At 41.5% G+C, this 17,863-nt stretch overlaps 1 protein-coding gene across 32 annotated transcripts in view; it reads right to left on the bottom strand.

Annotated features, from left to right (window-relative positions):
• LOC590790 (mucin-17) overlaps positions 1-17,863 on the bottom strand; it is a 75,870-nt gene that overhangs the window by 22,906 nt on the left and 35,101 nt on the right. For 16 of the 32 annotated variants that reach the window (XM_030973280.1, XM_030973218.1, XM_030973263.1 and 13 more), the window contains 24 exons: positions 17,296-17,547; positions 16,681-16,932; positions 16,121-16,372; positions 15,618-15,869; positions 14,936-15,187; positions 13,862-14,113; positions 12,736-12,987; positions 11,774-12,025; positions 11,240-11,494; positions 10,614-10,865; positions 9,699-9,817; positions 8,821-8,953; positions 7,991-8,242; positions 7,337-7,591; positions 6,562-6,813; positions 5,771-6,022; positions 4,963-5,220; positions 4,196-4,453; positions 3,632-3,883; positions 2,992-3,243; positions 2,329-2,580; positions 1,644-1,892; positions 886-1,245; positions 283-405 (listed from right to left, as the gene is read on the bottom strand). In XM_030973280.1, coding sequence (XP_030829140.1) covers positions 283-405; positions 886-1,245; positions 1,644-1,892; positions 2,329-2,580; positions 2,992-3,243; positions 3,632-3,883; positions 4,196-4,453; positions 4,963-5,220; positions 5,771-6,022; positions 6,562-6,813; positions 7,337-7,591; positions 7,991-8,242; positions 8,821-8,953; positions 9,699-9,817; positions 10,614-10,865; positions 11,240-11,494; positions 11,774-12,025; positions 12,736-12,987; positions 13,862-14,113; positions 14,936-15,187; positions 15,618-15,869; positions 16,121-16,372; positions 16,681-16,932; positions 17,296-17,547 — 5,790 coding nt within the window. The remainder of the gene's footprint in view (positions 1-282; positions 406-885; positions 1,246-1,643; positions 1,893-2,328; positions 2,581-2,991; positions 3,244-3,631; positions 3,884-4,195; positions 4,454-4,962; positions 5,221-5,770; positions 6,023-6,561; positions 6,814-7,336; positions 7,592-7,990; positions 8,243-8,820; positions 8,954-9,698; positions 9,818-10,613; positions 10,866-11,239; positions 11,495-11,773; positions 12,026-12,735; positions 12,988-13,861; positions 14,114-14,935; positions 15,188-15,617; positions 15,870-16,120; positions 16,373-16,680; positions 16,933-17,295; positions 17,548-17,863) is intronic. The other 16 variants (XM_030973350.1, XM_030973340.1, XM_030973333.1 and 13 more) reach the window with 11 other exon arrangements.

Consider the following 17,863-nt stretch of genomic DNA (forward strand, 5'->3'; position numbering starts at 1 on the left):
ACTTTTCTTTTCTATATTCAAACAAGGAATCTTACATTTCATATTTATTATGATAAAGCTATTTACTGTAACAAGCCTTGCAAAGGAGCATCAGATTCTCAATCAATAGAACGCTTAACTAATAAACATGTTCAAATTTTATGTATAATTTTGTAACGAAGGGGTTCTTAACGTAAAAGTTTCCTTGATGATTGCCTGACATAGCAAGAAGTAAACCGATCTATTAGGTACGAATCTAGAGGGGTTGACAAAGGATCTTGATTAAGGCGTCGACATTCTTACCTTCATCACAGAGATCTCCAGTGAAGCAACCGGAACACTGACAGGTGTATTCAGTACACAGTTCTCCGACAGCCTCACAGGCAGCGCCATTCTGACACTGGTTATTGTCGCATGCATCTACCTCTGTACAAAAAACAAGGTGTTAAGATAGGGTGTTAAATACATAGTGTCGGGTGTATTCACTACAGGTGGTTTTGCATCTGTTCCGTAAAATGAACAAGGTGTTAAGATATGGTGTTAAAAGCCTACACTGGAGTGTCCGTACATCATGACAAGAACAGATTAATGCATAACAGCAAACAATCTCTGCCAAGTTATGCTTATAATGGAAAGATATTTACTCATTCTATTTTTCTTTTCTTCTAATATTCACTCTCCTTGTACGTTTCTAGAATCTCATACAATACTACTCCGTTTTCGATTTTTAAATTCAGACCTGGTGTTAATCAGTACAGGAGCCTATTCACATACAAGCTATGCTTTTTATTTAGGCTCCCCACATTTTACATTGTTTTTTGTGTGTGGATTCTAAATGCTTGTATAAAAAGAAACTGTTTTTGGATGTAAAATGTGGAATAAATCAACTTGAAACTTCAAACTTACTGGCCTGACAGTATTGTCCAGTGTAGCACAGTGGGCAAGAGCAGGTGTAGGTCAGACAGGTGTTATCATCCAGGACGCAAGCAGCGCCGTTCTGGCATTGGTGGTTGTCACAGGCATCCACAGGCACGTCGCAGTAGACACCCACGAAGCAGGACGGACACTCACAGAAGTAGCTATCGCAGGATCCCTCGTAAGCCATACAGGCGGCACCGTTCTGGCAGAGGTTGGCATCACAGGCATTGAGCTGGGTCTCGCAGTTGGTGCCGGTGAAGCACTCTGTACAGACGCACTGGTACTCGGTCAAGCTGTTGACTACGCAGGCACCTCCGTTGAAGCAAGGGTTGGGTGCACATGGAGTATCTGTGGTGAATAGGGAAATGAATTTAAACCAAGCTGATCTACAGATTTCTTTAATTTTAGATGAAAAGGAAGATACTAGCGATACTATGGAGTGGAGGTTTTTATCCTCACATGAAATACAGAACAAGCGAGAGGTTGAAAATAATTGAGATTCCATTCCAGAAATTTATCCTAATGGCAACCTGCACTACACATGTGTATAACCTATGACGACTGCATCTGCACAATGCCTATTATGCTCATCAGTGTACTCAACATGAATAAAGGAAACAGTGATAGAATTAGGTGGGAATTAAGTGATCACAGCTACATGCCGAGGACAACACTATGTTGTTGCCAATTTGAAAAACTAATTAGCTTGTTTGATCATATTGATCCCTCCCAAAATCAAATCCCACCTGTAAGTACAGTGACGCTGAAGCTACAGGATGCTTCGTTGTTATTGGTATCAGCATAGTTGAAGGTCACGACTGTGGTACCAACAGGGAATGCATCTCCGCTGTTGGCGGTTGATGACACGAGGTTGGTGGCGCCGTTGTTATCCGTCACAGTTGGTAGGTCAAAGGTTACGTAGGCATTGTCGACTCCTTCAAGGACGGTCTGTACACTGTTTTCAGGGCAGACCACGATCGGGGCAACGTCATCAACTGAAAGAAAGAATTAGTGCATTCGTTAGTTAAGAAGGGCCTACCCGTCATTGGTTTAGCAAGGTTTCTTCAAGGTTCTGCACAAAAGATAACCATAATCCAGTTCACACATGTCTTTAAGAATTGATATAAAAAACCTGTTGGGTGTGTTCACAACTGATGTTGGGAACCTGCCTTTTGAGAATGCAAAGTGATTCATGCAGGTGCTGTAAGCCCTTTGCACACACACACAAGTCCTGCGATTCATTTTTGAAGAAATGGCAATTGCATTTACATAGGAAATCAAAACATCTCTGATTTAGCTTCTAAATAACTATAATACTAACAAACAGAATTTTAGTTCATTAAACGCTTCTAGTAAAAATAAAAGCCAAAGTGGGATTCAAATTGTAGGGATAACTGGTCTACTGAGTAACAAGTGGAAGCACACACTCACCGGCAATGACCGTCACAACAAACGAACAGGACACCTGGTTTCCAGAGTTATCTGTGAAGGTATAGGTGACCTGGGTGGTACCACGAAGGAAGAAGCTGCCTGGGATGCTGCTGCTGGTCACAGTCGGGGCAAGGCCAGAGTTGTCAGTGACCACAGGGCTGGTCCAGGTGACTGATGAACCGGAAGCCTCCACTGGGACTTCGGATACAATGTCGGATGGGCAGGACAGGATCTCGGGTACAACGTTGTCAACTGGGTGGGTAGAAGAAACAGAGGGAGAATGGGTTATGTCCAAGCATGCATTTGTGGACTTTGATAAAGGTGAAAACTTCAGGAGGGGGTTTCACGAAACTTCATCAGTGACTAATTAAAGTTTTTGTTATAAGCTACTGAAATCCTTGCTTCCGATTGGTTACTCAGCAAATTTGTCGCTGATTTTTGTCATTTGTCATTGAAAAAAGGCTTTGTGAAATGCCTCCCAGCACGGTACACTGACGCTGAACTGCCACTTTATGACCTAATCACAAGGAAATACAAGTCAGCTTTTGCTGCTTGATATAATGCAATACAACAATACACAAGACCATGACACCTCTCTGTAAACTATGCATAATGGATTGTACAACTGAACCTTTCTCGACTGAATAAGATTTTGATAGTTACCTTCAGTAACGATGACGCTGAACTGACACGTATCGGTGTTGGAGGAAGGATCCTGATAGATGATGGTGACTGTCGTCCTTCCTGGTGGGAAAGAATCTCCAGAGGAAGCCGACTGAGACTGGACGGACGTCTGTCCGGAGTTATCCGACACCTGCAGGCTTGGCCAGTTGACTGGGGTCAGGGCAGTTCCAAGAGGGGTGTTGACGTTGATTACCGTTGGGCAGTTCTGGATGACAGGCTTCTCTGTGTCAACTACAGGGTGAAACAAAAAGGGATTTTAAGGCTCGTTCAGATATGACCCAGCAAAGCGAAGAGTATTTTGTATCACACAAAGTGTAATACATTTCACATTTCTGTATCATATATAACACAGCTCGGTAAATACACACAAGACCTTTTGCTATGCGCAGTTGCCATTCATTTACATGTTAAAATACTGGAGCAATAGCAAATAAGTTTCTAGCATCCAAATGTATGAATGAAATAAGTTGTAATCTACCTAACCTACTATGACGACAACACTGAAAAAGACTCCAACATGGTGAAATGCTGCATGTTTTATGACTGTAAAGGCCAGAAATCAATCTAACAATTAACATAACACGCTGGGTCTAAAAAAAATCATGTAACCGAAACCTACCTTCAATGACGGTGACAGTGAAAGAACAGCTTGAGGGGTTGCCGGCCTGATCGGTGAAGGTGTACGTGACGACAGTCTCTCCAGTTCCGAAGAAGGTGTTGGGTTGGTTGGAGATCGAGACAGTTGGCTCCTGGTTGGAGTTGTCCACCGCTGTCGGGACGATGAACGTGATGACGGTACCGCCGGAGTTGAGGGGTGTGGTCTCGGTGATGTCAGCGGGGCAGTTCAGGACGACAGGTGCAGTTGTGTCCTCTGTAAGAGCCAAATATTCAAAGTATGTTATTACTGAACTGTATATGGAGGGGTCAGTGACACAAAGACGTAACTCCATATTTTGCCAAAATGAGTATTTGATATCAAAATGTTCAGAAAACTGTTTATAAATTATGATTGCAGCGTGAGCTAAATCCCGGATTTTGTTTCAGTATCTGAGTATCTGTTCTACCTAGCCCGTTATATATACATATTTTGACTGAAATTTCATACTTATTTTCTGTACATTATATTTGTTTATAAATATACATAGGGGCAGGGCTCATTCATACAGATAGAAAAGCTGCTTACCAGTAAGGATAATGACATTGAAGGCGCAAGGGTCGGCATCGTTTCCTGAGGCATCGGAGAAGATGTAGATGACCTGGGTTGTTCCAAGAGGGAAGGACTGGCCAACACTGTGGGTCTGCGAGCTGATGAACTGTGTTCCTGAGGTATCGGTGGCTGTTGGTGGACTCCAGGTGATAGGTACCTGAGTAGCCGAGTTGACCTCGATGGTGCGGACGATGTCAGCTGGACAGTTCTGGACGGATGGTGAAGTCGTATCCTCTGCAATTTAAAGGGGGTTTGTATTCAGTTTTAAAGTTAATGGGCACATAAATCAATATTTCAAATCACAAGTGGCCTCAGGTGACCATTTGGTAGCGGTTCTGGACTGTTCGTGGAGTCGTATCCTCTGCAATTGAAAGGGGGTTTGTATTCAGTTTTAAAGCCCCACTGCTTCTACTTATAGCTACTTGCGCCCTCTATATAATAACCATGCCTCATCGGTCCCGCATCTTAATTGAGAGCTGAACCACATGTCCAGTGAACTTGCAGGGTGGTCTAATCCCTCCTGTACACTGGTACAGATGGCCTTTAAATTTAATGAACACAACTGTGTTGCACATAAATAAATATAGCAAAACCACATGTGGGCTCGTGGATGACCATTTGGTAGGAAAACTCCCAATAGAGTAGACACATGGTGCACATATTGTTTGCATGAATGAATCCGATGACTGGAATAATATAAGTGATGGCACCAACGACTGTTTAAAACTTCTACATGTACTTACCAGTATTGACTGTCACGGTGAAGGTGCAGGGATCAGCCAAATTGTTGGAAGCATCAACGAAGATGTAGGTGACTGTGGTGGTGGTGCTTGCGCCAAACTCATCACCAGGTTGTCTGGTCTGGGACTGGATGGTGGCGGTTCCAGAGATGTCTGTAGCAGAGGGCGTACCCCAAACGACGGGGGTAGAGGCGGTGCCGAGCTCGACGGTGACGGCGACGTCCTGAGGACAGTTCTGGACGGTAGGTGGTGTGGTGTCAACTGCAGAAGAACAGGATTAAAAATACATCGGTCAACTTCCTGCATTTTTAAAAGTTGGCCTTCCACTAGTACTTAAGCTGTCAGGACTTAACTGACAACATTACAAGTACAAGTTCATATAAGAGACTATCCTAAATTTCTAACAGATGCATGTAGCATTTCTTCATTGGACATTGTTGAGGTTTTGAGACGTACAACCTATGTCTTAGCATTCGTATCTACATTTTCTGTAAAATGAATTTAAAAAAAAAAGATTACACATAAAATTGTGACTAACGGCTCAAAGCATTGAAAATATCCAATGATGTATAAAAACGTTGCTCTTTACCTTACCTGTGTAAAACTCATTTAACCATCATGTTACCAAAAGAGCAACCCATTACAACATGTTCCTGTCTAAATGCTACAGAAAAAAAAGCTATGCTTTCCAGTAGGTTCACGTTTCATGTCATAATTTTGAACTTACTTTGTCAACTATGTTCTTTATTGTGCAAAAAATTGATATATGAAATGGAATAAAATCAATCAATCAAAATTCTGAATATCTTACTTGTATTCACAGTGATGAGGAAAGAGCATGCAGGAGCCACGTTTCCAGATTCGTCGGCAAAGACGTAGGTCACCGTGGTTTGACCAACGGGGAAGATATCACCGGGATTGTTGGAGTTGCTGATGACCGCCTCGGTGCCAGAAATATCGGTTGCGGTGGGGACCTGGTAGAAGACCTCCACGCTGGGGTTCCCAAGCTCGATGGTGCGTGTGACGTCGTTGGTACAGACGACGGTAGGATGAGTGGTGTCATCTAAAATAGGGAAGGAATGAAGGCAGATATATTTATTTTGTATGAAATTGAAAATCCACAAAGACAGACAAATACTGGATATAACAATATCGGATATTTATATAGCGCACATATGTATATCCACCATGCAAGGTGCTCAAGGCGCTCTAATATTACCCGGCTCTGCTAGGCAGCCGATTTCGGCGCTCACAGCATTCAAGGAATTCCTTCCTACCGGTACCCATTTAACACCTGGGTGGAGAGTGGCAAATGTAAATTAATGTCTTGCAAAAGGACATTAGTGCCGCGGTGGAACTCGATCCGCGGACCCTGTGATCAGTTATCAGTCCTATGACTTATCCATTAGACAACACCTCATGGAAGATAAGTAATCATTCATTTTTGATGTGCACAGGGAAGTATTCTATTCAAGAGGTGAAACATTATTCATGGAATACCTCCATCACTTTGGGAATGATGATTCTAAGAAAGGATTTCTCCTTGTTCAAAACATCTGTGAATTGGGGGGGGGGGATGAAAAGCAAGAATCTGCTACTTACCAGCGATGATGGTGATTACGAAGGTGCAAGGGTCGGCCTCGTTGCCTGCTCCATCGGCAAAGATGTAGGTAACGGTGGTCTGGCCAACGGGGAAGAGGTTTCCTGGAGAGTGGGTCTGACTGGTCAGAATGGCCACACCAGAGATGTCTGTAGCAGTGGGTTCCTCGTAGGTAATAGGTACGGACTGGGTTCCAAGCTCCACACTCTGGATGATGTTCATGGCGCATGTAACATCAGGTGGAGTGGTATCAACTGGAATATAAAGATTCAGAAGTTTTAAAGTCACACTGTCATACTTGTAGCTACTTGCTCCCTCTATATAGAAAACTTCCCCAATCGGTGCCTGTTGGTCACCCATGATCCTCTTTTTCTTATTTTCATTGAGAGCTGATTTGATGAGATAACCACCTGTCAGTAACCTTGCAGGAGGATCTAATCCCTCCTGGCCAAGCTAGTGCAGATAGGCTTTAAGATGTGTTTGATAAGATGGTGGTTGCAGTGGTGTTGGCAACATACTACCAAGCTTTCAGAATATGGTGGCTATAATCGTTATTACACAGTATCAATTGAATCTATTTCTACTATTGTCTGATTGTAATGTATCGCTTTGTGAATATAATTTATGGTCCCATTGACCCAAGGTTCAATGATTTGCATCCGTTTTGTATTTGCATATGCTTTTCTTGGAATTTGCATATTTCTGATTTAAATTAAAATACAATTCAACTTTGTATTTAAAATCCAGCTTTTTGGTTGCAATAAATAGAAAACTTACCAGAGAAGATAGTGACTGTGAAAGCACAGGAGGTATCGGTCAGTCCACTGTTATCTGTGACAGTGTAGACGACCTGCCTGGTCTCGCCCACGGCGAAGAAGGTTCCGGACTGGATGTTGGGGACGATGGATGCGATCCCTGAGAGATCCATACCAGTGGGTGCGGTGTATGTGATGACTCTACCGGTGGTTCCAAGCTCCACGGATTGGGAGATGCTGGAGGGGCAGTTTGTGACCGTGGGTGTAGTCGTATCGGCTGGATTGTGGGAAGAGAGGGATAATACGTTTTTATAAGATGAGGTGGATCCTAATCAAATGATTGGTTGAGAGCGTACACGCGACCAGGCATTTATTTTGCCTAACCCGTAATTTTGATAATAACCGGTCATTGGTAAAATCATGTTATAAAATATAATTTCAAATAATAAACATTTTGTTCGGGCATTAAAAAAATTACCCACACTCGGTACCTTCAAAACAGTCCAAACACCCTCTGCAATCGCCTCTGGCATGTTTAGACTGTTCCAAAGATACCTTGTGTGGGTAATCCTTACTAATGCCCTCACTGTGTGTATTATTTTTATATTGTATTCTTCTCATTGAACAGGTTCTATTTATGAATATTGGTAAGACAATAAAAAAATAAACTACTCACTGGCCGAGATGGTGACAGTGAAGATGCAAGGAGGAGCATCATTGCCACTGGGGTCGGAGAAGATGTACGAGACGGTGGTGGTTCCGATGGGGAAGGCATCACCTGGGGCGCTAGTACGGGAATCCAGGAGAGGCTGGCCAGAGATGTCGGAGGCCGAGGGCTCGGAGTAGAAGACAACCAGACTGGGGGTTCCAAGCTCCACGTTTCGGAAGATGTTATCTATGCACTGGACAGTAGGTGGGGTCGTATCAACTGTGACACAAAGAGAAAATTTATTAATTAGTCAGGGCTTCTAAACAGGACACATGGGGCCCAGAATGGTCCAGACCCCAAATACATAGGGCTCATGCATGCAGAGTCTCATGCATGCAGAGTCAATTTAAATAAATAAAGTTAATGTGCAGTCCTATATCAACGCATACAATAGTGACTTTTTTATAACTTACTCATAACCTGAAACTATACACTTGCATTAATGATTTTAAAGTTTTTTATGAAAAGCAACGTATTCCTAAATTGGTGAAAGCAAAAAGATTCAGAATCCTAATTTCTATTTTTTTTTAAAGATGAGTGCTGATGCTAACTCTAAATAAACGGATCTCAATTTGGCAGTGAAATAATAATAGATTTGAAAGGCACCGATTACACTTGAAATCAAATGCTGAAGGCGCACTTGTGAAACAAAACCCCCACAAAGAGATCACATAAAAGCATGATCTGCATCATAAACAAAGGAGGAGAAGTACAAAAAGAAACACAAAAATGACAGAACAATTAATTATATGCCAAATTAAACAGATACGTAATACAAATATACAGCTCCTTCTTACCAGTGTCGACAGTCACAGTAAAGGTGCATGGATCGGCCTGGTTGCCAGAGTTATCGCCAAAGATGTAGGTCACTGAGGTCACGCCAACGGGGAATACATCACCGGACGACGCACTCTGGCTAAGAAGGTTCACCTGGGAAAAAATAGTTATTATCATAATTATTATTAATGCTACTCATTGCGGATATAGTATCCAAAATAATATTGCTAGTGACATTCGTTTGTCTCGCAATGTATGGTCAGCAAGGGATCTAAAAGATCACGACGTTTTGTGTGCGGCTGCTACACTTTGTCAGGTGGTATATTGTAAAGCAGGCGTGTTATTATTATTATTATTGTTGTTTAGTATTTGGTGATGCCTTTGACAGGAGGCGAAAAAGCGTATTGATTCACTTTGATCGCGTCTCTCCTTCTGGTTATAACTCACTAGGGGTGTGCAGGTGGACCACTACACCGGGGTTTCCCTAATCTCGTACCAACATTGTAATGGAAAGGTGGCGACAGGGCCTCAAGCAACCTTGACAACTTGGCCAGTAAGAAGTCGCACTTCGGTATTCTATTACAGGCACTGTGCACTGATGAAGAATCTGATTTCTACTATGATTCGATTTGATTTATTTATTTCTGTTTGATTTTCTTTTTCTTTTGCAGCTTTACATATATATATATATATATAACAAATAAAACGATAACAGATAAAACAAAACAATATGTGTAGAATAAAGTAAGGCTGGTTGTAACTAATAAAAAAACATCAAACAGGAGGGTTGATAAAGTAAGCAAAGTTTGATAGCATGACTACCCTCAATGGATACACAAATACAAATATGGAGGAAACAATATTGGTAAGAGAAAAAAATGGTGGAAGTTCGACTCACCTGCCCGGAGATATCCGTTGCCGAGGGTTCATTGTAGAACACTTCCACTCCGCTGTTACCCAACTCAATGACACGCGTGATGGCAGACTGACAGGTTACAGACGGAGGAGTAGTATCAACTATCAAAAATAAATTAAAACATGGCTAATTTAGCATGGAGTGGTCAATCTAGTGCTATAAGGTCAATGGTACACATGGTGGGAGTGGTATCCTGACAGGACTGCTCAATCTAGGTGTTATAGAGGAAATAGTAGTAGCAACAATAAAAACATCATGTTAGGTAACGTGTATTACACTTGTGAAGCCTAATGTTATTCACAGATATTAGAACCTTTCATATTTGTCATCTATTCCTCTAATCTAGATCTTTAATTTGTTTCATTGGTCATCATTCATTCACATATTTCTCTGCTTTTTATAGATCTTGATACTTTTCAAAGACAGATACAAAATCAGAGAACTTATGAAAATTTGTTCACATAACAAATGAAAATTGCATTTTGGACCAATTTGTAGAATGTTGTGCATACTAATGTAAAGCAAAAGTAAAAATTTAGTATTAAGCGCTATTCAAATGTGATTACAGTGGATCACGGTTATAAAGAGCTCTGTTATAACAAGGTTTCTGTTATAACAAAGTGATTTTGCTGGTCCCAGCTCTTAATATTCTTGTTTTTTCAACCTGATAACAAGATTCACTATAAAACAAAGTAATTTCCATTGTCCCGAGGTTAGACTGTATTAGTATATTCTATGGTTCCATTTCTGAATAAGCAGCTATACTTTTAAAAGAGATGAAATATCACACGAAAGATATGCTGCGAATACAGATCGTTAACGCAGCGGTCATGATTACAGATTGGTCAAGCAACAGTCGGGAATAAGGATAAACACATAAGGTGTGAGCAGTCTTACCTGCAGTGACGGTGATGGTAAAGGTGCATGGGTCGGCTTCGTTCTGCGAGGCATCGGTGAAGATGTAGGTCACTTCCGTCGTTCCAACAGGGAAGAACTCCCCGGGAAGGTTGGTACGGCTCACCAGGGTAGTGGTGCCGGAGATGTCACTTGCGGTGGGCTCGGGGTAGTTGATCTGAAGCGAAGGTACTCCAAGCTCGATGATTTCATTGATGTTCGAAACACACACCACGCTGGGCGGGGTGGTATCAACTATAAGGAAATCGAATGCGATTGTGCAAATTTATTAGTACCGGCATATGGGTAATTTGCTCAATTATGGATGGATCTACATTTGCCACTCCATGCTCAGGAAAGCAAATATAAATATTCAACAAACCATGGCCAACACTGCTTTACCCTCAAAGCTCATGCAAGTCTGTTGAGTATTATTACAGACAACTGGCCATACCCCCATCTATTTTTCTCAGTGAAGGACGGGAAGAGAGCATACTGCACATAGTTGACGTTATCACAATTTAGAATGCTACTCCTTCACCTCTTTGTGTAGTAAAATCACGGTGATATAGATAAAATTGTAACGGGAAGCAAGCTTATAAGAACTCAGTAAAAGAATCAAGTCTTACCGTCAATAACAGTTACTGTGAAGGTACAGTCAGTATTGGTGTTGCCATTGTTATCCGTCACCGTGAACGTGATCTGCTGGGGCATGTTGACGCTGAAGAAGGTACCGGACTGGACGTTGGAGGTAACTGATGCGATACCGGCAAGATCTGTCGTTGTTGGGGTGGTGAAGGTGACGCCGGTTCCGGTGATGCCAAGCTCAACGGTTTGGACGATGTCTGATGGGCAGTTCGTGACTGTCGGGTCAGTGGTATCGGCTGTGACGGGCAAGAACATATTTTATGATCATAGCTCAGTCCCTTTTTTTTCTCCTTCTCTGACATCTCATTGTTATAATTCATTGTTTCTCTTAATTACTGCCATTCATAATTTTGGTCTAAAGCTACATACACCAATACATCCAAAGAGTTGACTTTGCGAAGAAAGTTAAAAATTTAGCGTCAGAAATGAGTTTGGTTCCAAAACATGATACATCATACAAACATTTGAGAAAAAAAAGAAAACAAATTTTCTTTGGAAAATGTAGCAGAACTTACTGGTGGTGACTGTGACAGTGAAGACGCATGGATCAGCATTATTGCCACTGGGGTCAGTGAAGATGTACGATACAACGGTAGTACCAACTGGGAAAGAATCTCCAGGGGCGTTGCTACGTGAGGAAAGGAAAGGCTGTCCAGAGATGTCCGATGCTGAAGGCTCCGAGTAGAAGACGACGGTGCCACTGGTTCCCAACTCAACGGTGCGTACGATGTTGTCGACACAGGTGACACTTGGGGGAGTGGTATCCACTGTATATGTCACAAGACAGAGGGGTCATCAACTTATATTCATCATTCTACCGATTAATGCAAGTAAATTTTGCCTATCTGCCTGGTTGCTCGTTTGTAACACATGCAATTTTGCACAAAGCATAGGCACCAATTGAAGGAAGATTACCTATTTTTAACACCATTTAATCTTGCTCTCGAAATGGTTTCTGTACCCCTATGATAAATACAATGTGGCCTGGCAAGATTAATTGAACGGCATATAAAGTGTTAAAAGTTGATGCAAGTATTAAAAGTTGATGCAAGGCATAAACATTTGTTCAAAATCTGTATTAACAAGGTAGATGGTCCGAGGTCTACATTTTCCTTCGTTAAACTAAAACTTTGGGCCAGGTTCAACTAAATAAGCCAGTTCTTAGATAATATATGTGCATGGGCAGAAAAAGGTCATTTGTACAAAACTGAAACCCATCAGACAAAATGCTGGATAACTGCTCAGCTGGAAGTGTTCTTTTCAATTACCTGCCAACCTTTCACAATAAAAAATAAGGATTACAAACCATTTTACACAATTTTTTTTGGAAAGAGCAGAATCTTGGGTTCATAACATTTAGTTTGAAGGCTAAAACATAATAGTTCATCCAGAATTGCAGCAATGTGTGATATGTACTAAACAAGAACAGAAAACTCCAGCAATACTAGATTGCATTCATGGTGGATACTATGCATACCTGTATCAACAGTGATGGTGAAGACGCAGGGGTCGGCCTGGTTTCCAGAGTTATCAGAGAAGATGTAGGTCACTGTGGTAACGCCAACAGGGTAGTTATCACCGGGTGCTGCAGTCCTGGTCACCAAGTTGGCCACTCCCGAGATATCAGAAGCAGTGGGTTCGGTGAAGAAGACGGGTACGCTTGTGGTTCCAAGCTCCACGGTGCGCGAGACACTGTTCGTACAGATAACCGAGGGCGGTGTAGTATCCTCTGTTCGAAGGAGAAGACCCAAAATTCATATTATTAGGATAGTCAGGTTTCCATGTGTAGTAGGATCATAATTCGCTGAAATCAGACTTGTTTTTAATACCATTAATAGGTGTACAAGTCTCACACAAAGCAAACCTGTGGTCCCATCTTGGGAGAGTCTTCAGGTGAGGGAAATGTAAGGCCTGTTGGTCATTAAACTGTAGGGCAAAGCTTATCCTGGTGAATGACAACACCTGTTCTTGGGTAACATCCAATTTAGGTCAAATATCCCATGACAGCCCACTACTAAGGGTTGTTTAGGTAACTTAGCAAATTGTGGCACAAACATACGGGTCAGACACAGAAAATGCATAATACTCCATGACATCTGTTATGAAAAGTTGTAATTTGGCATGCCTTGATGACAAATTTTGGAAATATCGAGTATTAAAGCAGAGAGAATATAGAATTTTCAACAATCATGCATTTACAGTTATGGACGCATCTTTTTGTGCCACTTCATTTCCTTAAGCTACCTAAGGTCATATAATCTTGTGACTTGATGTAGCCCACAAGAAGTATAATAAAGAGTACTTACCTCTAAGCCCACTGGGCATTGCTAACTTAAAATTGGCTGGAAAGTACGAGAAACTACAATAAAAACGCGATGGTCTCAAATGAATGAACTGCTAATGTTTGACCCACCACTTGATTAGGATCTAGGAGCCAGTTGCACAATACAAAAGAGACAAATGTGGAGACTTTCTCTGTACCAAAGTCTGGAGGCATACCTTATGGCTGATGGAACATGCAGAACTGTAAACTATATTCATGGATATATCACGTTTTCAAAACAGATGCAGTCACTCATGACCGAACGAACGCCGTCACTTACGAGCTGTAATTGTGATAGTGAAGGAACAATCATCCGCAGTGTTTCCAGAGTTGTCAGCAAAGACGTAGGTCACTGTTGTGGTTCCAACTGGGAAGGATTCTCCTGGCGTGTTTGTCCTGCTTACAAGGTTGGCCTGGCCCGAGACGTCCGAGGCGGTGGGCTCAGTGTATGACACTTGGACGCTTGCCGTGCCAAGTTCAACTGTCTGGACGATGCTGCTAGTACACACCACAGAAGGCGGTGTGGTATCAACTGGATATCAAAGAAAAAAAGTCATGTCGACGTGGTTCTTTTCTTTTAGGCAGTCGAATGCATCATCTGAAAACACGGCTTTAGCATTCGATAACTGCAAAACCAGAAACTTTCGCAAGAACAAAATGTTTGCAAATTTCGCGACCGGTACGGACAGCGTTCAGGCCAGGGTTGCCAATGACCAATCGATTACCATGGAGCGATTAACGCAGGAGCACGTGTCGCACAACCCGATCATGAGAAGGAAAAACTATGAGTACGAGAGAGGAGCTAAGACTTCAGAGAAGGACAAATACAAGTGCAACATGACATGCAGCTGAGCTTAATTCCGACAACGTCGTATTAAGACTTGACAAAACAGGATATTCTGGGACTAACAGATGTGCACAAAATCCAGAAAAGTAAGAACAGATTCATACAAGGACAGTTGAAATGTGAAGAAGATGCATGTACAGATGACAGCGAAAAAAGAAACAAAATCCATGGCTCATCACCACAGAGCAATTGTTGCAGGAGCATGTGCTGTACGTACAACCCGATTGCAAGATGGAAAAAAGAGTAGCAACAATGAGAGACGGACGAGCAGAGATTTCACAATAGGACAATTTTGATGAAAAAGTATCATGCTAGACAAAACAAACACCAATTACACTATTACATGAGGATATACTGTCTAAGAGGTTGAAAGAAACGTGAAAGAAAAAGATTCATGTACGAATCGTACACACAACTACATGTAAGAGAATTTGAAAGAAATCAGCAAGATCGTGCAATCATGCGTCAATAGAAAAAAAGTGGGACAAAAAGGTGCAAGACATTTACCTTCTATTACATTGACTGTAACAGTGCCAGTGGCTGGGTTTCCGGACGGGTCACGGAAAGTGTAGCTCACAACGGTCTGACCGACTGGGAAAAAGTCTCCAGATTGTGCGGTGCGGGATACAAGATTGGCGGTGCCAGAGATATCAGTTGCCGTAGGTTCCTGGTAAACTACGTTGACACCAGAGGTACCGAGCTCAACTACACGGGTGATTGTACTACTTGGCACAGTTATGACAGGAGGAGTAGTGTCAACTAAAGATGATAAGAGGGCATGCAAGAAGTGAAAGCAAGATGGATCATGAGAATAGAAAATGTTTATAGCTAAGGATGATATATATTACTGATGATCATAGGTTATTTCATTGTAGAATGATATAAACAGCGTGTGTATATACATAGCGCAAGAGCAACCTTCGGGTGCGCGCAGTACAAAATGAAGCATCCGTCATAGAGTGACTTTGAAAAACCGAAACGAAAGCAATTTTTGACACCTGGTTTACCGAGTTCAACTACGCGGGTGATTAAATTGCTTGGCACAGTTATGACAGGTAAAGTAGTGTCAACTAAAGATGTTTAAGGTGCATGAAATAAGTGAAAGCAAGAGAGATGATAAGATAGAAATATGTCTTCAACAACAAATTACGAGAGAATCAATGATATCAAAAAGGTGCTAGACTTTTACCTTCTACAACATTGACAGTAACAGTGCCAGAGGCTGGGTTTCCTGAAGGATCTTGGAAAGTGTAGGTCACAACGGTCTGACCAACTGGGAAAAAGTCTCCAGGTTGGGCGGTACGGGATACAAGATTGGCAACACCAGAGATATCACTTGCCGTGGGTTCAGGGTAAACTACGCTGAGTCCAGGAGTACCAAGTTCAACTTGACGGGTGATAGTATTACTGGGCACGGTAATAGTAGGTGGGGTAGTGTCAACTGAAGATATTTAAGGTGCATGAAATAAGTGAAAGCAAGAGAGATGGCAAGATAGAAATATGTTTTCAACAAAAAATTATGACAGGATCAGTATTTTCAAGTTCAGGGTGATAATGAAATGCACACAAGAGCAATATGAAATGTTATTCAGAAGGACAAAAAATGAATACAGACAGCTGGTTTGAATTCAAAGAAATCGTTGACAATTATGTTAATGAGAAGCAGAATACAAAAAGGTGCTAGACTTTTACCTTCTACAACATTGACAGTTACAGTGCCAGATGCTGGGTTTCCAGAAGGATCTTCGTAAGTGTAGGTCACAACGGTCTGACCGACTAGGAAAAAGTCTCCAGGTTGGGCGGTACGGGATACAAGATTGGCAACACCAGAGATATCAGTTGCCGTAGGTTCAGGATAAACTACGCTGAGTCCAGGAGTACCGAGTTCAACTTGACGGGTGATTGTATTACTGGGCACAGTTATAGTAGGTGGGGTAGTGTCAACTAAAGATGTTTAGGGTGCATGAAATAAGTGAAAGAAAGAGAGATTGTAAGATAGAAATATGTCTTCAAGAACAAATTATGACAGTTTCAAGGAGTTGCAAGTTCAGTGTGATAATGAAATGATATTCAGAAGGACAAAAAATGACTATTTGTCAACACAAATATAACTAAAAGAGAAACAAATTTTCAATTACTTTTTAGGAACAGAAACTGGTGTGGATTGTACAGAAAGCCGATTTGAATTTCAAAGAAATCTATGAAAACTTTGTTAATGAGAAGAATGATACAAAAAGGTGCTAGACTTTTACCCGTTTCAACATTTACAGTAACAGTGCCAGAGGCTGGGTTTCCAGAAGGATCTTCGTAAGTGTAGGTCACAACGGTCTGACCGACTGGGAAAAAGTCTCCAGGTTGGGCGGTACGGGATACAAGATTGGCGGTGCCAGAGATATCAGTTGCTGTTGGTTCCTGGTAAAATACGCTGACTCCAGGAGTACCGAGTTCAACTTGACGGGTGATTGTATTACTGGGCACGGTTATAGTAGGTGGGGTAGTGTCAACTGAAGATGTTTAATGTGCATGAAATAAGTGAAAGCAAGAGGATGAAAAGATATAATTTGTTGTTGAAAACATATTTCTGAAAGGATCAAGGATTTTGGATTTCAGAGTTATAATGAAAAGCACACAAGAGCAACATGAAATGTTATTCAGAAGGACAAAAAAATGAAAATTTGTCAACACAGGTCTAAAAAGAACACAAATATCACTAAAAAAGAAACACACAACTTCAGAAAATACATTATTACTTAATTTTCAGGAACAAAAGAAGTGTGGATTATAGAGACAGCTGCTCTGAATTTCAAAGAAATCTATGAAAACTCTGTTAATGAGAAGAATGATACAAAAAGGTGCTAGACTTTTACCTGTTTCAACATTTACAGTAACAGTGCCAGAGGCTGGGTTTCCAGAAGGATCTTCGTAAGTGTAGGTCACAACGGTCTGACCGACTGGGAAAAAGTCTCCAGGTTGGGCGGTACGGGATACAAGATTGGCGGTGCCAGAGATATCAGTTGCCGTAGGTTCCTGGTAAAATACGCTGACTCCAGGAGTACCGAGTTCAACTTGACGGGTGATTGTATTACTGGGCACGGTTATAGTAGGTGGGGTAGTGTCAACTGAAGATGTTTAAGGTGCATGAAATAAGTGAAAGCAAGAGAGATGGTAAGGTAGAAATATGTCTTCAATAAATTATGACAGGATCAAGGAGTTCCAAGTTCAGTGTGTTGATGAAATGCACACAAGAGCAACATGAAATGTTATTCAGAAGGACAAAAAATGACTATTTATGTGTCAACACAAGGCTAAAGAGAACACAAATATCACTAAAAAAGAAACACACAACTTCAGAAAATACATTTTCCTCATCTTTTACGAACAAAAGAAACTTGTGTAGATAGTACAGACAGCTGGTTTGAACTTAAAAGAAATCTA

This window comes from Strongylocentrotus purpuratus, unplaced genomic scaffold (assembly GCF_000002235.5).
Source record: "Strongylocentrotus purpuratus isolate Spur 01 unplaced genomic scaffold, Spur_5.0 spur5_contig_865, whole genome shotgun sequence".
NCBI lineage: Eukaryota > Metazoa > Echinodermata > Echinoidea > Camarodonta > Strongylocentrotidae > Strongylocentrotus > Strongylocentrotus purpuratus.